The sequence below is a fragment of the Rhinatrema bivittatum genome, chromosome 4 (assembly GCF_901001135.1).
Source record: "Rhinatrema bivittatum chromosome 4, aRhiBiv1.1, whole genome shotgun sequence".
NCBI classification, from domain to species: domain Eukaryota; kingdom Metazoa; phylum Chordata; class Amphibia; order Gymnophiona; family Rhinatrematidae; genus Rhinatrema; species Rhinatrema bivittatum.
Genome location: NC_042618.1, coordinates 116630187 through 116653654, shown reverse-complemented (window position 1 = coordinate 116653654; position 23468 = coordinate 116630187). Strand labels below are relative to the sequence as shown.

Here is a 23468-nt window from a genome sequence, read left to right as displayed (position 1 = left end):
TGTGAGATGGAGTGACCTTATGTTTGGGAACCTTTGCTTAAATTATATTTTGACTTGATGGGGGAGAGAGGCTTTTCATGGTGCATTATTTGCACAAATGTGTGCAAAAGCTGAAGCCTTTGACAGAATTGTCAGACCCTAGACAGGCACACTTCTGTCAAGACTAGAAGAACATGGAATAATGTGAAAAGCATCTTATTCATTCTGCAAATGAAGCTTTATTGTGGCTACAAATGATTAACAGATGTAATTGATAATCTTATGATACAAATTCACTAGCTTTAAGAGAGCAGTTGCTTACACTTTTGTGAGGTAATCAGTCAGTTTTATAATGGCAGCATAAATATACAAGATTTAATATGGTAAATTGTAGTTTTGTTTTTAAGCTTCTAGGTTTTACAGAGTAAAGTACTGGCATGAAAAATGAGCATAAATTCATGCATAATCTCCAGTCAACTTGCACTTGACAAGTACACAATGCCAATCTAATTAACACAGCTGAAACATTAATTAAGCCAGTTTCTCACCCTTAACTATTGGCAGGTCACAGTTCTGAAGAAATCCAGGACCTGTCTCATAGCGTTACATGGGGGATCCAGCAGCCCCCAATAGACAAATGACAGAAAAATTGAACCCAGAGGTCTCACAGACATTTCTATGAGGCATTCTGGCAGGAACAGGATAAAGAAGGACTTGGCTTGTCAAAGTTCTTTCAGGGAATAAAATTGTCAAGTATGACAAGGCAACTACCCCAAGGTTAAAGGAGCAGGCTATGCTGAGCACGGAACTCTGTCTTAAGCTTGCTTAGTTCGCAGGTATAGTGAGTTGCAACAGTCCAAGTTCTGGGGAAGAAAATCCTCTAGGGAAAAATCCCTTAGCAAAAGGTCCTGAGAAAACCCACAGTCTGTCTATAAGATTCATAGCTCACTAATCCACAGCTCTCAGTGGGTTACAATAAACATACACCAGTATTAAAAGAAACACATCTCAATATTGTATTGAATTATAACTTTTAGTGACCAAACATGGAAGTGACCAACAGGGTAAATTAGACTGGAAATGCAGAAGGAAACAGATGTGGCCATGTCTTCCTCATTGGAGTATCCGATGATAGGGAATCTCTCCTGAGGGGGGCATCAGTGGCCGCTAGGGAACTGAAGGACCCTCAGGCACAGATTGTGTCGGTAGGGCGTCTAACAGGATGTCCAGATGCTCGAGCAGAGGTGGGAGAATAGACAGCGGAGGCTCTGGCACCAACATGGGAGCCAGTGGCACGGGCAGCTCGATGCTTCGTAGAGCTCCGAGCACCACAGTCTGCACCCTGCGGTCCATGTCTGGTGATGTGAGGACTGAAGGAGTGGGGTGAGGCATCACCGGCTCTTCCTCGATTCTCTGGGGAGGCACTGTACCCAGCACCAAAATCGGTGGGGGGACTCCTGGGTATATCAGAGGATGGGGCCTCCGAGGCACGGGGTCACTTTGGTGGCAATATGGTAGCTGCCGGTAGTGAACCTGTGCCGCTCACAGACAGCGGCTGGTGTCTATGTTTGCTGGATCTCCCATGGTGCTTGGCCCGGTCTTTACCCTGCGCCAAGGAGGCAGAGGATCCAGATGTCGTGGAAACCAGTGATTATCATAGAAGAATGATCACCGTTCCCACGATCCTTCAAAGACTCAGTAGGAGTTAGCAGCAAGAGGGAGCATATCGAGAGGCTCCCCTCAACCCCCAGTATCGACAACTCTGATGCGGGTGTGGATGGAGCAGCCTTTTTGGAACTGAAAAGTTTCTCCATCTCGTCGAGGTGTGCACGATGGCCCTTGGGGGTCATCTGATCACACAGCTGACACCCTCTGATGTTGTGCAAAGCCCCCAGGCAGAGGATGCAAACTTCATGCAGATCTGTGATAGACATGGTCCGCAGGCACTGATGAAAGCCGGATGACACCATGGAAAAATACCCAACATGTGGTCGATGACCAGCTGCCACCGAGCAGCTGAATGCCGGGAATCGACCACAAAGAAGCAGGAGAAAAAGATTTTTAACCTACTGCACCGAGGAGGCACTGACCGCGAAGGGGGATCAGAGGATGGAACAGGAAAAAATTTGCTTGTCAAGCACAAAAGGCAAAAATAAAGCAGAGCTCCACAAACCTGCACCGCGGAAAAAGAAAGACTGAAGGGGGACCTCATGTGACGCGTGGATAGTGGTATGCTGGGCATGCTCAGTGTGCAAGTCAAAGCTTCAGAAACTTTAACAAAATTTTTCCATGCTGGACTCCATCTAATGATGATACCCACATGTGAGGAGTAACATCCTGCTATCCTAGAGAGAACACCTGTTACAGGTAAGCAACTGCACTTTTTCTGAAGCGCAATAGGTCTTTTTCTCAGAATGTCATTGCAAATTCAGTTTACTAGGATCCAGCAGTGATCTTGCTTGAATATCACCACCATTATAGACACAGGATTGGTGATGTGCTAATGATGTCGCCTGAGTCCACTTGCATGTGAATATTCTCAATCCTGGTAATGATGTTAATCAGCGAACATTTCCTGAACAATACCCGCTTCATAGCTGATTTGATGTCTAGATACAAACTTTTCACCAAAGACTTGCTCACAGTTCATATGGAGTGTGCTAGCACATTGTGAGGCGTAGAGAGATGTCTGATAGGGAAGAACAATGGCAGTTTCTTCTCCTCTGTGTGATTCATAATCCCATATGAAGTTGCCAAGATCATCATGTGGCTAAAGACTCCATGTTTGTGAGCTTAGGCCTACACTTTGGTTCAGTGTGTTTGCGCATGGCTGCAAGCTGAGGTTCAATTATGCAAATCCTTGTTTAGGGTCACTGGCTTTTACCCTAAAGACACTATTGCCAGGACTTTAGCTGCTTCTACAGGAGCTCAAAGGCTTGCATGGTTGCAAGCAAGTGACCTTCGTAAAGATGTGCAAGAGAAAGTGACTGTGATTAAGGAGCATCAAACTATCCTAGTGTTATTAGCAGCAATGGGGAGGACCAGTCATCGATGGAACTTTTCCTACAAAGGTCAGTTTTTCCAAAAAATTTCCCTCCACTTTTTCAAATGTCAGTGAGCTCCTCCCACTCCAGAAACTTCCCACTATTAGAGGGAGAGATGTCAGCAGCAGTTGCAGTCTAAGCCTGGGACCAGTTTTTGATGTCCTTGAGGCCCACCTCCTCCAGTGCAGGGAAGGGTCCAGTCCTTCCTTCTGGAGTGAATCTGTCACCAGGGAACAAGTGCATCCTGAAAACTATGGAATATGGTTTTCTCATGCTCTTCTCTCGCCTTCCTTCTCTGCCACAATGGTTTTCCTGCTTCAGCTCCAATACCACTCAGTCTACCCAACTATAGTTGGAAGTGGTCTGTCATTCAACAGAACGTGATTGAGCTTTTCTCTTTATAGAAGTGTGGCCAGGGGATCTATTCTTGAGACCTATCCTGGATTTATGGAAGCTGAACAGCTTGTTAGTTCGGGAGAGGATAAAGATGAGCTCCCTCTAGATTATCATTTTTTTTTTTATCGCCTTCCATCCAATCTCAAAGCAATTTACAATACATGTAATAAAACATACAAATAAAACATCAGAAACAGAAATACAGCATTAAAACATGTCAAATTTCATTAATCAAGGACTAAAATAAACTACAGTTTGCCTCTTCAGACAAACCCACCCAATCAACTGTCAGGTTAGGCAAATGCTTGAGCAAACAACCATGCCTTTAGCGATTTTCGAAAATATAAATCCTACATATTTCTCAACTCAAAACGAAGAAGATTCCAGTTCTTTGGGGCTACTACCTCTGAAAACATTTGAGAGTGATGTTTCTCTAGTTTAATTTCCCTAACTGTTGGAACTACCAAAAATTTCTGCTGAGAAGAATGAAGCACACAGTCTGTAACACATTTCTGAATTTTTTTAAGCATATTGTGAAGCCTGATTGTGCAGGCTCCACAATATACTTAAAACTAACATCTTAAAACACATACACTGACTTCAATCCAATATTGTAACTTATGAAACTTAAAGGAAACACTCTTACTTTCAGACCTCCAATCATATCTTGCCATAGTCTTCTGAATTAACTGAAGCTGAGTCGCTAAATAATTGGGAAAACCCAAGAAAACCATATTGCAAAAATCAAGTCTCAAAATTACCGATGCTTGTATGGGTTTTTTTTTTTGTTTGTTTTTTTTTAGATCATGGTGACACAGGTAATGAATCTGCCAAAAACTCTTGGATAAAAATATGCAGTCTTTGCTACAAAGGTTATATGGTCAGATAACAACAAATCTGAATAAAGCCATATCTCTAGGTTACAAACCACTCTTGTAGGTGTTGGCTGATGAGTAAACAAAAAACTAAATCTGATTTTATGTTAGGTAAACCAATTCATAAAACCTCAAATCTACTAGGATTCAACTTGTCTATTTAGACTATTTTCCAATTATGTCCAAACATTCATTAATAAAGTTCTTCTCTTCTATTCTTCCATTCTTCACTGGAAATATAAACTGATCATCATCTGCAAAAAGATAGTACTCAACAGATAGTGATAACAGGCTGCATAATGAGCACATAAAAATATTAATTAAACCAGGTGCAAGAATCCAAGCCCTGAGGAACTTCACAAGGGAACACCAAGGACTGAGACACACCCATATGAAACTGAGGCCTTCCACACAAATAGGACTCAAACTGTTGTAAGACCAATCTTTCTAGCCCCGGTCAGATCCAGAAGAAAAACAAAAGTCCTCTCTCCATGATCCAGTGTTTTATGTAAATTATCCAGCAATTACATTAAGTCTCTCCATACCATAAGATTTCTGGAAACCAGATTGAAAATCATCTAGAAATTTTTGAGCCAGTAAAAAATCATCCAGTTGTTTAAGCACTACTTTCTCCAATCCTTCCCTTTATTCGACCAACAGATTGGATATGTGCTCTGGTTCTGAAACACAGTTGTGCATACATTCCTATTCACTGCATTCATTGGCAGGTCCTCAGGTGTGTGGTGTGGCCCAAGGGTAATGGCCCCTAGTGGAGAACCATCCACTAGGGGCAATCCAACTTGCATAAGTGTTAGCAAGTTAAATGTAAGACATTGATAAGACAGGCTAAGAGAGAATTTGAAAAGAAGTTGGCCATAGAAGCAAAAACTCACAGTAAAAGCTTTTAAAAATATATCTGAAGCAGAAAGTCTGTGAGGGAGTCAGTTGGACTGTTAGATGATCACGGGGTTAAAGGAGCACTTAGATAAGATAAGGTCATTGCGGAAAGATTAAAAGATTTCTTTGCGTCGGTGTTTACTGAAGAGGATGTTGGGGAGATACCCATTCCAGAGAAGGTTTTCATAGGTAATGATTCAGATGGACTGAGCCAAATCATGGTGATCCTAGAAGACGTGGTAGGCCTGACTGACAAACAGAAGAGTAGTAAATCACCTGGACTGGATGGTATACACCCCAGGGTTCTGAAGGAACTTGTTGCATCCATCGGTGCTAGACTGCTTCACCCCGTTTGCCTCACCTTGTTCACAGCTCCTCCCACATCCCTAGGGAAAATGGCTTCCACCGTGTCTATAAGCTGAGCTCTCCGGCGTCCCCGGAATGGCTATGGTGCTGCCTCCCACCATGCTCCACCCAAGGGCCTGTTAGGGTGCGCGCATGCCACCCATGTCTTTATTCCAGCATTGGCGCGAACCTTGGGGATGTTCCCCTTTACTGACGTCACGCCATCCAGGTATATAGCCTGTACTAAGTTTCTAGCTCGTTGAGTTAGAAAGGACTGGTTTCGACCGGTTCTAAGCTACGCTGCCACTTCCGTGCTGCTGCTGGAAGCTCTCTCTCTGCCCTTCGGGGTATTGCTAACCTGGGTACCAGCTCCTCGGGGGCCTTCAGCTTCATTTCAGATGCCTTACAGGGATCAAGTACTCGCTCCTTGAGGGCCTGCTCTCCCTGCCTCTGTGCCACTACCTAACTTCTTCAACATGGTGGAATCGCATACCAACAGCAATCATCTAGTGAGTAATCTAACCCTCAGTCTACCTCATCCACAGTACTACCTTGCTGGGAAACCTGCACCGAAATTCCCCTATACCAACGGGGTGAGATGGGTCCCCTCTGCCGAGGGTCCTGAGACTGCTACTTCCAGACTACCTCACTACTGCCACCTCTGGTAGTACACCACAAGCTGTTTAATAAAAGAACTAAACTCTGTGTTTATGCGTCTGCGTTTAGCCCAGTACTGTGGCGCCTCACGGGGCTCCTCCCCGTGGGCATGGTCATCTGCCACAGTACCCAAGAATCCACCCAAACATAGCTTAACCAAAACGGAACTAAAAAATGAAATTTCAGATGTATTAGTTAAAATTTGTAACCTATCATTAAAATCATCCATTGTACCTGAAGACTGGAGGGTGGCTAATGTAATCCCAATATTTAAAAAGGGCTCCGGGAAGCTATGGACCGGTGAGCCTGACTTAAGTGCTAGGAAAAATCATGGAAACTGTTATAAAGAATAAAATCACAAAACATTTAGACATGTTTTGATGGGACACAAACAGCATGGATTTACCCAAGGGAAGTCTTGCCTCACAAATCAGCTACATTTTTTGGAAGAGGTTAATAAACATGTAGATAAAGGTGAACTGGCAGATATAGTGTATTTGGATTTTCACAAGGCATTTGACAAAGTTCCTCATGAGAGGCTTCTAGGAAAAGTAAAAAGTCATGGGATAGGTTTCATTGTCCTTTCATGGATTACAAACTGGTTGAAAGACAGGAAATAGAGAATAGGATTAAATGGACAATTTTCTCAGTGGAGGGGGTGGGTAGTGGAGTGCCTCAGGGATCTGTACTGGGACCCATGCTTTTCAATGTATTTATAAATGATCTGGAAAGGAATATGACAAGTGAGGTAATCAGATTTGCAGATAATACAAAATTATTCAGAGTAGTTAAACCACAAGCAGATTGTGATAATTCAGAGGAGGACCTTGTGGGGCTGGAAAATTGGGCATCCAAATGGCAGATGAAATTTAATGTGGATAAATACAAGGTGATGCATATAGATAAAAATAACCCATGTTGTAGTTACATGATGTTCGGTTCCATATTAGGAGCTACCACCCAGGAAAGAGATCTAGGCATTATAGTGGATAATACATTGACATCGTCTGCTCAGTGTGCTGCGGCAGTCAAAAAAGCAAACAATGTTAGGTATTATTAGGAAGGGAATGTGAATAAAACGTAAAGTGTCATAATGTCTCTGTATCGCTCCATGGTGAGACTACACCTTGAATACTGTGTACAATTCTGGTCGCCACATCTCCAAAAAGATATAGTTGCGTTGAAGAAGGTACAGAGAAGAGTGGCCAAAATGATAAAAGGGATGGAACAGCTCCCCTGCGAGGAAAGACTAAAGAGGTTAGGGCTGTTCAGCTTGGAGAAGAGACAGCTGAGGAAGGGGGGGGAGGGTATGATAGAGATCCTTAAAATCATGAGAGGTCTAGAACAGGTAAATGTGAATCAGTTATTTACTCTTTTGGATAATAGGAGGATTAGGGGGCACTCCATGAAGTAGATTTAGAAAATAGTCACTGCCACGGTATTGCTAGCATCAGTAGCATGGGATATACTTAGTTTTTGGGTACTTGCTAGTTACTTGTAACCTGGATTGACCAGTTGGAAACAGGATACTGGGCTTGATGGGCCCTTGGTCTGACCCAGTATGGCAATTTCTTATGTTCTTATGTTCTAACCTTCTGAAGCCATATTTATTTATTTAAGTCTTTTCTATACCGTTGTTAAGTAGCTTCCATTACAACGGTTTACAGTAGGCACATAAAGATAGGGATGCTGAGACATTAATTTACACACATGCCATTAATTTACATATATGCCATTAATTATTCACTAAGGCCTTTCTCTCACCTGCTCTCATGATACAGAATCTTGATTCAGATAGACAACCAGGTAGCCATGTTCTCTACTAAAAAAAAAAAAGAGGAAGCACAGGTGCATATGTGTTTTGTGAGGATGCTCTCCAAATCTGGTCTTGGGCTGGCCATCAAAATGCACATTTCCTGGTGATTTACCTTCCAAGAATCCAGAATACATTGGTGGACTGTCTCGGTAGAATACTGCACCAACACAAGTGGTCCTTGAATCAAGGGATTACAAATAACTGAGTCTCATAATTGAGATACAGCCATCCCAGGCAATAACTTGTTAAGAACAGAGAAGACAGACAAACAATATCCAAGCAACTGAATTGCAATGGACATGGGGTAGAGAAGAAGCATTATGGACTGTCATAAACATTTTTTTTTTTTTTAAATGGTGCTTCCATTTTTACTGGTATGATCTACAGGCCACCAACTCAAACTGAAGATCTGGACAGAGATCTGATTGAAGACATCAAAAGGTGGGAAAGAAAGGAGAAGTGTTGCTCATTGGAGATTTCAATCTGCAGAATCTACAAGAAATAGAGGTGTAGTGGATGCCCTTCAAGGGGCTCTGCTCAAACAAATGGTAATGGAACTTATGAGGGAGGGTACGATACTCGATCTAGTGTTCACTAATGGGTATAATGCCTCTAATGTTCAGGTAGGGGCTCACCTGAGCACCAGTGATCATCAGACGGTATGGTTCGATATCGCAAATAGGATACAGAGAAGTCACACAAAGACACAAATTTTGAATTTCACAAATACGGACTTTGTCAAAATGGGGACATACCTGTGATGGAAAACAGTGGGCCAAATTAAAAGGAATTATTACAAAGGCAACAAATCTATACATTAGAAAAGTAAACATGAGGAAGAAGAAAAAGGAGGTGGCTGAAAAAAATACAAGCAAAAAGAACAGCATTCAAGAAGTATAAAAAATCCCATAAAAGGGAACACAGGGATGAATATCTGTTGAAACAGAAAAATGAAGAAAGAAATAAGAAAAGCATATGTTCTAGTGAAAGAAAGGATTGTCAGAGGTAAAGTGAGGAATATATCAGAGAAAGAGAGACCAGACGTGTTATAGTGAAATCAAAAGGTGATGAGGAGCAATGTATGGAGAGAGAGAGTAAGAAATGGTGGAAATATAGGGTCATGTGAGGCAAACCTAGAGGGCAGACGTGCTTCAGCTCAGCTTCCTCAGCCTTCATTATTTTTTTAATATATTTTCAGTTTTCTCACCTTGAATATAATTCTAATAGGACTTTAAGATGTCTAAAAATTCTATTCCAGCTATGTGGGCTGAAAAATCAGGCAAACCACAGCGTTCTGTACAGAAATTGAGTGTGAACAAAGGTGAGTCAGGAGAAGAATGGCCTGCGCTGCCAACCCCGTCAGACAGCACTAAAGCATTATGTAGTATGTTTAAGTATTTTTCTTAAAAAATTACTTATAAATTTAATTCTAAATTGGCTGTCGTAGTTGAGAAGGTAGCGATGTTGGTGTTCTCCGTGCAGGAAAATACTGCCCACGTTAACTAGACCTTGGAACAGGTGTCAGGTTACGTTTTCACTTACACAATCCCGTGTCTCTGGACAGAAGGTATACTGCTCTTAGCGAAAAAATGACAACCTCGAAAACAGGGGGAGATGGTCTTCCTGAAACAACGGAGGGAGGAGACCTGATGGCTTCCAGAAATACTGGACCTGGATTCAAAGAGAGGCCTGGTGAAGACAGAACAGGCCCATTGGGTATTGGCATCTACCGCCGGGCTTGAAGGGTAGCCTAGAGCCATAATTTTGCAGTTTCATAGTTAGGAGGACAAGGCCCGTGTCATGGCTAAAGCCCAGCAAAAGAATGAAATATAAAACGCATCAAATTTACCTTTTTCACGACTTTTCTCAGGCGGTCCAGAGGAATAGATCAGATTATCAAGAGGTGATGCATGCCTTAAGGGTGAAAAGCATGCCTTATGTGATGCTTTATTCGGCTCGCCTGAAGATAAGCTCCAGGAATCAAACACACATCTTTTGAGACTGTAGCGGCTGCAAAAAATGGTTGAAATGGATTTGGAAGCAGCGGAGTGACTTTAGACTTGCAGCTGATGTGATGGTAGGAAAAAATGTGCTGGGCCGAGGGATGATGGGGCCCTATCACGAGGACATATGGACCCTTATTTTTGTTTGTTTTTCTTTTGGATTTGTTTTTATTGTATGTATTTGTTTAAAGATGCCATTCACTTTCTGGATATTGTCAGTCCACCGATGTGTTCAAGTTGTGATGTATGGGTCAGGGTGCTTGGATTTTGCCAGAGCGAATGCACAGCATGGAAGCAACAGATGTGATCTGGCAGGACTGCAAATTGGCCGCTCCGGGAAAAGCTTTTTATGGCATCAGGATGCCTTAGTGTTGTTTTTGTGTGCTGCCAATGGGAGAGATTGAGGAGCGGCAACAGTCGCAGCTGCATTTTATCATAACTTCAGGAGTCGATGGAGACTTCGGTAGATAGAAGACCTGGTCTCGCTGCTGGGTTGTTTTTTTTTTGTTTGTTTTAATTTTATTTTTCAGGTCACAGTCCATAAAATGTCCAGTAATAAAAAGTCCTTTTTATTACTGGACTTTGCTGTAATGCCAGACGTTTTCATTATAGCCTCTTTCTTTATGCTCTGATTCAAAGAAGAGGCTTCCTTGGGCGTTGGTAGCGGCACCAGATGGAGTTGCCAGATATGCATGTTTTGGGGTGAATGGCTTATATTTTGTCAATTTAACAGGAATGATCTGTACTTAAGTAATGTAGGAAGAAGGAATCAGAGTTTTTTCTTTTTTGATTTAGGGAAGAGTTGTTGGTTATGTGGGGAGGTAAATGGGGGAGGACTGGGGTTAAGGGGAGGAGTGGGGGAGGGGGGAAGGGGGTAAGTGTCAAGTAGTAAAGGGAAAAGCTCAGAAGGCTGATGGGGAACTGTTTTCCCCTCTTCATACCTGAGAGCTTCTAATTTCCAGTCACCCTGAGATTGTCCTGGATTAGTGGAGTGGAGATGGCGGTGGGGGCAGGAGAGGAGGGAACACACAAAGTTTCTCCTTCCTCTCTGTTATACACAAACTTTCATCCACACACATGCACCCTTCTATCTCATCCTTCTCATTCTCCTCTTCTGCATGCTCACTTCTCCTTCTTTCCCTTTCACTCACCTTTGTCATTCACCTCCACCTCTTCCCTCTGACATTCAACACCCTTTCCCTCACTCTAAACCTCCCATCTCTCCCACTCAAACTCTTCCCTTCCCTCTGTCACTCACCCCTCCCCTCCTTCCCTTCCCTCTGTCACAACCTGCCATGTCTCACCCTACCACCTCTCGGTGGTCCTTTTCTTCTTCCTGTTAGTGGGAACCCCAACAGCAGGTCATCATTTGGCCTCTTATGCATAGGTTCTCACACACACTCAAGCTCCCTCTCTCTCATACACACAGGCTCACACACATACATACAAGCACCCTGCTCTCTTAAATGACCTCACACTCCTCTTTTTCACCTGGTCCTCTGCCTCTCTTGGAATGTGAGGGGGGGGGGGGGAGTCCCACAGCTGCCTCCTAATTCATGCTATTGGCAGATTGCTGTGTGCAGACAGCTATGCAGCTTCTTGATTTTGTCAGTGGCCAACAGCAGTTATGTGTATGGCCCGCAGCATTTCTTTGATTTCAGCCAGCTGGCAGGTGGGTTAGAGTGTGCAGTTGTCTCGATGGACCTCTTTTTCGGCCACTGAGAGATAGGGTCCATGGCATCCTCAATGGACTTTTTGTTTGTTTGTTTGTTTTGTAGCCTAGTAACTGCTGCAGAACCTGTGCTCCACTTGCTTAGGCATGCAGCTCTGTGACATTTTCATTAGGCCTGCTTTTGCAGCAGGACCTGGAATTTTCAGGAAAGCTCCCAGTATATGCTGAAAAAAAAAATACAAAAAGAAGCTCCCATGCAGTGTTCCCTCTATGGATTGGATTGCTATATGCAAAAATGTTTGTTTTTCATTATCCTTTCTTTGATGCAAAAAGCCCATCAATTTTATGTCCGGGATGGCATAGAGTGAAACAGGATACAGATCCTGCCTGAGACTAAATGTACAATCGAATCTTTATGGGCAGAAATCCCTTGTGTGTTGGGGAAGAGAATAGGATAGGGAGTATATTACTGTCCACCTGGCAAAAATGGCGAGACGGACAGTGAAATGCTAAGAGAAATTAGGAAAGCTAACCAAACTGGTAGTGCAGCAATAATGGGAGATTTCAGTTATTCCAGTATTGACTGGGTAAGTGAAACACCAGGGCATATTAGAGAGATAAAGTTCCTGGATGGAATAAAAGACAGTTTTATGGAGCAATTGGTTCCGGAACATATGAGAGAAGGAGCAATTTTAGATCTAATTCTCAGTGGAGCGCAGGATTTGGTGAGAGAGGTAATGGTGGTGGGGCTGCTTGGCAATAGTGATCATAATATGATCAAATTTGAATTAATGACTGGAAGGGGAACAGTATGTAAATCCATGGCTCTAGCACTAAACTTTCAAAAGGGAAACTTTGATAAAATGAGAAAAATAGAAAAAAACTGAAAGGTGCAGCTACAAAGGTAAAATGTGTGCAACAGGCATTGACATTGTTAAAAAAAAAAATACCATCCTAGAAGCCAGACCAGATGTATTCCACGCATTAAGAAAGGTGGAAGGGAAGGCAAAACGATTACTAGCATTGTTAAAAAGTGAGGTGAAAGGCTATTTTAGCCAAAAGATCTTCATTCAAAAATTGGAAGAAGGAGCCATCAGAAGAAAATAGAATAAAGCATAAGCATTGGCAAGTTAAATGTAAAAATTGATAATACAGACTAAGAGAAAATTGGAAAAGAAGTTGGCCATAGAGGCAAAAACTCACAATAAAAGCTTTTTTAAAAATGTCCAAAGCAGTACGCCCACAAGGGAGTCAGTTGGACTGTTGGATGATCAAGGGTTTAAGGGGCACTTAGAGAAGATAAGGCCATTGCGGTAAAGGATTAAACGATTTCTTTGCTTCAGTGTTTACTGAAGAGGATATTGGAGAGATACCTGTTCCGGAGAAGGTTTTCATGGGTGGTGATTCAGATCAACTAAACCAAATCACGGTGACTCTGGAAGATGTGGTAGGCCTGATTGATAAACTGAAGAGTAGTAAATCACCTGGACCAGATGGTATACATCCCAGGGTTCTAAAAGAACTAAAAAATGAAATTTCAGACCGGTTTTTAAAAATTTGTAACCAATCATTAAAATCATCCAGAGGTGATCTGGGAAACTATAGACCAGTGAGTCTGACTTAAGTGCCGGGAAAAATCATGGAAACTGTTATAAAGAATAAAATCACAAAACATTTAGATAGACATGTTTTGATGGGACATAGCCAGCATGGATTTACCCAAGAGAAGTCTTGCCTCACAAATCTGCTACATTTTTTGGAAGGGGTGAATAAACATATGGACAAAGGTGAACTGATAGATGTGGTGTATTTGGATTTTCAGAAGGCGTTCGACAAAGTCACGCATGAGAGGCTTCTATGAAAACTAAAAAGTCATGGGATAGGAGGTGATGTCCTTTTGTGGATTGCAAGTTGATTAAAAGACAGGAAACAAGAGTAGTTTTCACAGTGGAAAAAGGTAAACAGTGGAGTGCATCAGGGATCTGTCCTTGGACTGATGCTTTTTCATATATTTATAAATGATCTGGAAAGGGGTACAACCAGTGAGGAGATCAAATTTGCGGATGAAACAAAATTATACAGAGTAGTTAAATCTCAAGCGGATTGTGATGAAGTGAGGGAGGACCTTGTGAGACTGGAAAATTGGGCTTTCAAGTAGCAGATGAAATTTAAAGTGGACAAGTGCAAAGTGATGCATATAGTGAAAAATAACCCTTGCTGTAGTTACACAATGTTAGGTTCTATCTTAGGAGTTACCACCCAGGAAAAGAGATCTAGGCATCAGTGGATAATACATTGAAATTGTCGGCCCAGAGTGCTGTGGCGATCAAAAAAGCAAACAGAATGTTAGGATTTATTAAGGGAATGGAGGATGTCATCATGCCTCTGTATCACTCCGTGGTGAGACCGCACCTTGAATACTGTGTGCAGTTCTGATCACTGTTTCTCAAAAAGGATGTAGCTGCACTGGAGAAAGTGCAGAGAAGGATGACCAAAATAAGGGGCATGGAATGGCTGCCCTATGAGGAAAGGCTAAAGAAGTTAGGGCTGTTCAGTTTGGATAAGACGATTGAGGAGGGATATGTATGTATACAAAATCATGAAAGGACTTGAACAAGTTAATGTAAATTGGTTATTTACTCTCAGATAATAGGACCAGGGGGCAAGTAGCTCATTTAAAACAATTAAAGAAAATTATTTTTCACTCAGTGCATAGTTAAGCTCTGGAATTCTTTGCCAGAGGATGTGGTTACAGCAGTTGGTGTTACTGGGTTTAAAAAAGGTTTGGATAATTTCCTAGAGGATAAATCCATAAACTGCTATGATGGTAATTAATAAGCAATAGTAGCTTGTGATCTATCTAATGTTTGAATACTTGCAGGTACTTGTGACTTGGATTGGCCACATTTGGAAACAGGATGCTGGGCTTGATGGACCTTTGGTCTGACCCAGTATGGCATATATTATACTCACAGCAACCCAATCCTTAGAGACAACATTGATAATGCACATTTCATAAGATAGCATATGCCAATCACTAAAAATTCAAAATATATTTTTTAAAACCTTTGTTGTCTGATCTAATTTTTCTAATTGGTTGGTTCTAGGCTTTTCTTTTCTATGTTCCCTTTCTTGATCTTTTCCCAATTGCTTTTACTGGGTCTCTTTTTTTCTTTGTTTCTTCTCTCGCCGCCTATCTTCTTCCCCCTCTTCCTTCAAACAGACACTCAAGCTCTCATTCTGTGGATTCTTTGGATAAAGACTATACATTTAAAGAATTAGAGGTACAGGAGTTATATTGGATTTGTCTTGCATACAGAATGACAAGAATGAACCTCATTCTTAAACGAGGGCATGCTGGATATGATCTCAAGCTCTCAGATTTACTGCTAGTGCTCCTGTTAATGCTTGCATTGTGCCAGACGGCTTCTTTCTGAAGCTTGTATGGTGGAGTATATACAGATAGCATTGGGCGTTCTTATGCAAAGAATGTATGTAAGAAAGAATGGCTAAGTCTGAATGTAAAATAAGAAATTGGCAGTGGGAGCTGGGGCAGAGCTTAGTTGCTCCCTTCCCTCCCATTCCCCAACCAAAAAGACATTCTGCTGCCTCTGGAATACAAATGCTGTGAAGAATAACCTAGATCTTAAAAGATCAATTAAAGGGAGACACATTTTGATCATTTTAACTGCCAAGTGTATAATAATTTTTGACAATATGGCTGCTTTAGTAAACTAACTATAAAATAGGTACCAGTGTGCCCAGTGTTTTTATCATTTAACCAAGAACCTATGAAATTATGACCTTCATAATAGGCTTCATCGTATAGTATTAGGTTCCGCTTTCACACTCCGCCTTATATTTAATCATTGGTCATGAAAAGTACATTTTTGTTTGTTTTTTCTTTGCAACTTATCCCTTGATGTGCAACTCAGTATATGATAAGTTGCAAAGAAAAAAACAAAAATGTACTTTTCATGACCAATGATTAAATATAAGGCGGAGTGTGAAAGCGGAATCTAATACTATACGATGAAGCCTATTATGAAGGTCATAATTTCATAGGTTGTTGGTTAAATGATAAAAACACTGGGCACACTGGTACCTATTTTATAGTTAGTAAGTGTTTACCAACGGTCCATGCCATAATAATAAGTAATTCAAGGTCTGTGGTTTTAGTAGTGCTTTAGTAAACTTACATTGCTAATGAAAATAAGGGGCATTTTTTAATTTGTTTTCCTAAATCTGAATACAGTAAATAGTTCTCTGCCCAGTCTAAGCTTGTAGCTGAGGCAATGGAGAATGAAGTGACAAGGAATATCAGTGGGAGAGGCAGGATTTGACCTCCAACTTTCATGTTTCTCAGTCTGCTGCTCTAACCACTAGGCTACTCCTTAACTCAGAATGAAGTCTTAGAGATGGTTACTAGTATGGTTACTGAGGCATATACAGTTTACCCAGTTTTCCAGTGCGTCAGACTTACACTTTGTTATATGGAATTTAGTTAACTTGAGCTGTTAGTTTGCTAAGCTTGTTTACAGTATCTTCCCAATATTACTACATGTGGAAGCATATATTGCATCCTTACTTAACTAGCTTGCATTATTGAGGCTAATATTGTTTAGTTTAGATTCAAGTAATATTTGTTCATTAGCCTATGCTAGACATTTCTGTATCTTCAGATTTAGAACAATGGCACAATTAATTTACAGTATATAGCTACTGAAATTATTTCTTACTGATCACAAATTGCTTCAGAACTGCCTTCTGCTCAGTCTATAATGATATTTAAGGCAATATTATAACTGTGACAAACTACAGTTATATTCCATTTTGAAAAACTTAAAATGATTCATTGTTCAGTCCGATGTGGAAGAAATGGTTTGGCTCAGTAGCCACGTCACATGGCATACTTTTATTTTTATTATTATTATTATTTTTTTTTTTTTAAATCTCCTTCAGTATGCCCTCATTGAAATATGGTTTAATTTCCGTTCTTACTCCTGCTACTTCCTTTGAATTACATAGTAAATGACAGCAAAGACCAAAATAGTCCATCCTGTCTACCCAGCATGTTAAGGGTTGTAACTGCTACTCTGTGTAGGTTACCTATGCAGAAATGTTCTGATATGCCCAAGAGTAAAATGGAAACCGCTGCAAACAAGCTGAATTATTTCAACTGAAAAGGGACAAAATGTATGTTGAAATCCATTAAACAAAAATGGCTATGGGCCTGTCAGTTGTACGAGGTTTTAGTGTGTCTTGAAATTGTTTTTCATTGGTTTGTGTAATTTATTTATCAAATTTTTAAACTGTATTCCTGGCCTTAGAGAGGTTGACCAAAACAGTGTACAATACATAAAATACAGTATAATTCATTAACATATATTATATGCTGTGCATATAATTACATTCTGACTAGAAGACAGCTCTTTGAATGCTTTATATACTTTCAGTGCGACTTCCATTCAGTTTATTTCTTCTATGCTTTTTTTTTTTGTAGTGTTGCTGTAACCAGATCCAGAGATGTGCCTTCCTTTGGCCCTCCAATTCCAAAAGGCGTTACCTTCCCTAAATCAACAGTGTTCAGGGACTTCTTGCTAGCCAAGGTCATTAATGCAGAAAACGCTGCTCATAAGTCAGAGAAATTTCGTGCTATGGCCACCAGGACCCGCCAGGAGTACTTGAAAGACTTGGCAGAGAAGAATGTCACCAATACCTCTATTGACCCATCAGGAAAGTTTCCCTTCATCTCACTTGCATCAAAAAAGAAAGAAAAATCAAAACCTTATCCAGGAGCAGAGCTCCATAGCTTTGGTGCCATCGTGTGGAATGTTCATGCTGATGATTACAGCAGTGCTGTAGAAATAGAATGCCTGCTGGGTATTTCCAATGAGATTGTGGTCCTGATTGAGCAGGATTCAAAAAGTGTGGTATTCAACTGTTCTTGCAGAGATGTGATAGGCTGGACCTCTAACGATACTACTGTAAAAATCTTCTATGAGAGAGGAGAGTACATTTTTGTGAGGAGCTTCAATAATAATACTGAGGATATCAAAGAGATTGTCAAGAGATTGGAGGTTAGTATTTTTCCCTTAAATGATTTATACAGTGAACTAAAATGTAAAATGATTTCACAGTTAAGCTCATCAAATTTGAAATCCTAATTCAAATAAGTAGTGTTCCTTCCTGAGCTTTCCTTCCTGAAATATCACAGAATTAAACTTACTGACCCAAGATGGTGTTAAAATTCTGTAAGAATAAAATTACTCAAGGGATTGAGTTACATTATTAGATAATTCTTTGTCAGGGGTATAAAAAAAAGAATTATCTGACTGTTATTTAATGACAATTTTTCCAGATTTAAGCACATGAAAAAAATCTTTATTAGGTGTAGTCTTTTTTTTTTTTTTTATTTTATTTATCTTTATTTATATACTACCAAAGCCATAAGCAGTGCGCAATTTGACATCCATTATTTATTTATTTATTTATTTAATTAATTTATTTATTTAAGAATTTTCTATACTGGTATTAGTCAAAACATCATATCGGTTTACAGTGGAACAATAGCATGGAAAATACAGTGAACAGGGGAAAGGGAAGGGGGAACAAAGAACCACAAGTAGTAGCAGGAGAGAGAAAAAAAAACAAGCACAAAGCAACTTGGAAACAAATGTATTGCAATTATAACATAACTATGTACAAGGAATGGGGAAAGTCTGCGGGCATAGGGGGGCAATTAGGTGGGGGGCTCTTAATGGTTCTGAGGGTAGGCTTGTTCGAATAGCCATGCCTTCAGTTGGGATCTGAATTTCAAGGGGCATGACTCTAGCCTGAGGTTGGTCGGGAGTGCGTTACAGAGAGTGGGCCCGGCAATGGAGAAAGCCCGATCTCTCGTGGATGATAGGTGGGCCTTCTTTAGGGGAGGGCTCATGGAGGTTCCCTTTGTTAGAGGTTCTAGTAGGCCGAGTAGGGCATGAGGGACGGAGTGGTTCATCAAGCCAGTTGGAGTTGGGTGTAAAAATGGCTTTGTGTGTAATGGTTAGGGTTTTGAAGAGTATACGGGATAGTACCGGGAGCCAGTGAAGGTCTATGAGGATAGGGGTGATATGGTCATATTTGCATGCATTGGAGATGGTTCTGGCTACTGCATTTTGCAGCATTTGGAGGGGTTTTATGGAGGAGTAGGGTAGGCCAAGGAAGAGGGAATTACAATAGTCCAGTTTGGAGGAGAGTGTGGCTTGGATGACGGTGCGGAAATCACTGGGGTGCAGTAAGGGTTTTAGTTTCTTCATAACATTGAGTTTGTAAAAACCCTCCTTGAGGATTGTGTTGATGTGATTCTTGAGGTTCAGTTGCTGGTCGATCTGAACCCCGAGGTTTCTGGCGTAGTGCAGTGCTGGAAGGGTGTTATAGGCAGGATCGTTAGCAATGGCGGGTTTGATGGGGAGATGTTGGGATATGAGGAGTAATTCCGTTTTGGAATTCATAATAAAAACAACACCAACAGTGAAAAGCATCAGATTTCCAGTGTTTCCCAACTCTAGGGAACCTGAATCTTTATAGTGAATTTTCAACTTTTAAGAACATAAGAAATGCCAGTGGTTTGTTTGAGTCTGCTGTCCAAGAAGCCAATCTGGCTCACTTGGAAAAAGTGGTCAACAGATCCCAATGAAGAGATTTATTCCCAGCTTCTGACTGTAAAAGGTGGTGATCCCCATGTCTACTTGATTATGAACCTATCTTTTAGAAACTTATCCAGACCTTCTCAGCATGGCATGTTTTATGTTCTTTTAAATCCAGCTATATGGCTGGCCTTGACTACACTTGGCAACAAGTTCCACAGCTGAATTGTGCGTTAACAGAAAAAATATTTAGATTTGTTTTAAATCTGCTAGTTTTCAATAAAATATTATTTTGAAAAGATAAGTAATCATTCCTTGTTTACTAGTTCTATATCACGCTTGATTTTATAAATTTCAGTCATATTCCCTCTGTTTCTTCTTTAAGCTAAAGAGTTCTAACCTGTTCAGGCTTCCGTCATAAGTGAGCCTTCCATACACTTAATCAATTTTGTTATCCTTGTTATCCTTGAACCTTTTCTAGTTCATTTGTATCATTTTTTGAGATAGTTCAACCAATAATATATACGATTCTCAAGGAGTGCACCATGGTCTTGTACAGATGGATTATCATATTCTGAGTTTTATTCTCTATTCCTTTTCAATTAATTCTTAACCTTCTATTTGCTTATTTTGATTACTGCTGCATACTAAGCTGAGTATTTCAATGTATTGTCCACAGTGACTTCAAGGTCCTTTTCCCAAGTGGTAATTCCTAATATGGAACTAGGAATTTTGTATGTATTAGTGGGATTTTTTTCCCCTATGTGTATCAATTTGCACTTTTCTATATTAAATTTCATCTACCATTTAAATCTCAATTCTTCAGTCTTGCAAGATCTTCCTACAATTCCTCTGAATCTTTATCTGCATATTTGATCACTATAGCGTTTATTTTCTTTTCCAGATCATTAATGAATGTTAAACACTGGTGCCGGTACACATTCCGCAGTACTTTACTGTTTTTCATTCTTTAGAAGGAAATTAACCATTTAGCCCTACTCTGTTTCGTATCCTTAAACCAGTTACCAGTCTTCAGCAGGACATTGCCTTATATCGCATGATTTTTAAAATGTAATAGTAGGTCTGTAATTTCATATTGGAGCTTCTTCAAAATTCTGTAGCAAGTGCCATGTGGTCTGGATGATTTGCTACAATTTAGTTTGTCAGTTTGCTCAGTATCTTTTTCAGATTCACATTTATTTGTATCACTATTGCAGAGGTGGCCAACTCAGGTCCCCGAGAGCCACAGACAGACCTGGTTTTCAGCATATCCATAATGAATATAAATGAGAGAGATCTGCATGCACTGCCTCCATTGTATGCAAATCTAATTCATATTCATCGTGGATATCCTAAAAACCTGGCTTGTTTGTGGCTCTTGAGGACCAGAGTTGACCACCCCTACAATAGTGATACAAATAAATGTGAATCTGAAAAAGATACTAGAGCAAATTGACAAACTAAATTGTAGCAAATCATCCAGACCACACGGCACTTGCTACAGAATTTTGAAGAAGCTCCTCAACATCTTTTGCAGTGAAGGCTGAAGCAAAGAATTTAGTTATCTGCAATGGCGTTATCCTCCCTGAACACCCCATTTACTCCCTGATAAAGAAGCAGTCATTCACGGCATCTAAAAATGCTTTCTCTCTAGATTGCTCTGAGTAGATATTTAGTCAGTAGATATTAGGGTAATTGAAATATCCTATTATTGAAATCTCTCCATTATATTTAATAAGCTGTCTCATCTCCCAGTATTTTAGTCTTTCACCATTCTGGTCAGAAGGATTAAAGTATTCTACTGCTGTACTCTTCTCTGTTACACATGGAATTTCAATGCATAGAGATTCTAGAGTGCAGTTTTTCTTGCATAATTTTAATCCTATTTGTCTCTGCTATCTTTAACATATAATGTCACACCTGCACTAGTTTGAGCTACTGTTTCATTTTAATATATTTTGTATTCTGATATGTGTGTCTCATTGATTATCTTCTTTCCACCATGTTATTGAGATGCCTTTGGAAAGGTTATCTTCAGAAATAAGAAGTAACCCATGTTCTGAATTTTATTTTTTTCAAAAGCATGGAACAAAACCATTATTTTGGTGTTGCTTCATCTTAATTTTCTAATGTCACACTATCACCAGGATTCCAGTTGCATATAAGTCGTTTGCTGCTACGTAAGTGTGACAAAACTTTACTCACATACCAATACAAAATAGACTTAGATTGCACTTCTTTTTACCTCTCCCACTGTATTTTTACAGTATCCTTTGGTGCTTCTTCCTTCACTGCTATTCCCCTATCGCTGTGTGCCTCAAGGTCCTTGACAGGGCATGCAGTGCTGGTAAGGGTAACCCCCAGAATAGGAGCGAGGCTGGACCCAGGTACTGCTGACTAAAACAGATTAGGACCAAATCTTCTGCCTGGTGTGGCCACCCCCCCTCAAGTTGAACTTTGAGGTTCTGGTGACCAGCAGGACGTAACAAGAGGTGCACTTGTAGTCAGGGTCAAAAGAGTCCCTACTAGAGCAGGACTGGACTGCAAGGAAACAGGATCAAAAGAGTACCTAGAGAACAAGACAAGATAGGAGCAAGGGAGTTCACCACAAGTCAGGAACTGACAGGCAGGACAAGGCTAAAACAAGGGCCAACACAGACAAGGCTAGAGCAAGAACAAATACAAAATTTGGAAGGCTGCACAAACTGGGGCCAAACAAACAGCCAATTATCAGCCAGAAGACCAACCAAGAGCTAGAAGGGCAAAGACTAAGGCATAGAGAGCTATAACATGGGCCAGGCTAGGACTCAGCTGAGGTGAGGTACAGTAAGTCAGGCAGGCTTTTAAGACTGTGGCAGTGCAGGGAACGTGGCCACCAGCAGGACTTCCAAGCCAGAGGGCTTAGGAGACTGAGCAGCAGGGAATTGGCCCACTGAGGACCCCTGTAGGCAGGAGGCGAGCACTGCACACTGTACTTCTTCACTTAGTACTCTGATCTCTTCCCATGGTTTGCAGTGCTGCTTTTATGCTGTTAACCCTGAGATCTACCTCTACTTCATAATTGTCACAAAGAATTGATTTCAAAATATCAGCCTGTTTGTCTGACATTACCACGTGGATCTCACGCTCTACCTGTCCAAGAAGGAATTTCTTGTCTTCTCCTTCCCAAACCCTTTCCCTCTCTTCACTCTTTTTCTATGTCTGTGGATGAAAGCATCATCCTCTCAGTTCTTTTGGTTTGTAACTGGGGATTATCTTTTTCTTTTTTTTTACTCTCTTCTCTGTACACATGCTAAAGCATAGCTCATCCACTCTTATCACCTCCTACTTAAACTACTGCAACTTGACTCTTTCAACCTCCCACTATATTGTCTTCACAGCAGTGTATCCAAAATTCAGGTGCATGCCTTATCTTCCTTCAGCATCACTATGATCATGTAACACCTCTTGTAAAGACACTATATCTGCTCCCCATCCACTTCTACATACGGTTAAAGCTTTTCTTTCTCTACCTACAAATGCATTCATTCTTCATAGACAAGCAGGCCATAAAATCAGCACCAAGACAGTAAAAGCTTTCTAAGTTCAGAAAGACCAAGAAAGTATTCTTTGGTGCTTCTTCCTTCACTGCTATTCCCCTATCACTGTGTGCCTCAAGGACTTTTTCTATAGGTATTAGAAGTCTGGCATGGCTTTGAGCTTTAGGCCTTTGAGAAGATGTCTAAGATGTCTATGAAAAGCTAGTGGACGCTTCTTGCACAAATCTTTTTTGAGACAAAGGAAATAAGATGATAGATCTTTTAAAACACTACTCCACACTTCTGACACTATCAGCAGCTATAATGCAACAATCATCTTCAAGTAGAACAATTCAACCTCAGCATTATAGAAGATATTACTTCAATTTCCAGTGGCTTTGTGTCCAGCAATAACAGAGCACAGCCCAAGGGATAGAAGGTAAGGTATGTCTTTTTGCGGATGACACTAAGATCTGCAACAGAGTGGACTCGCCGGAAGGAGTGGAGAGAATGAGACGGGATTTAAGGAAGATGGAAGAGTGGTCGAAGACATGGCAGCTGACATTCAATGCCAAGAAGTGCAAAGTCATGCATATGGGGAATGGAAATCCGAATGAACTGTATTCGATGGGGGGAGA

General features: G+C 40.8%; 1 protein-coding gene across 6 annotated transcripts in view; it reads left to right on the top strand.

The window, feature by feature from the left end:
- SIPA1L1 (signal induced proliferation associated 1 like 1) overlaps positions 1–23468 on the top strand; it is a 745249-nt gene that overhangs the window by 497625 nt on the left and 224156 nt on the right. For all 6 annotated transcript variants that reach the window (XM_029598743.1, XM_029598739.1, XM_029598740.1 and 3 more), the window contains one exon: positions 17188–17764. In XM_029598743.1, coding sequence (XP_029454603.1) covers positions 17188–17764 — 577 coding nt within the window. The remainder of the gene's footprint in view (positions 1–17187; positions 17765–23468) is intronic.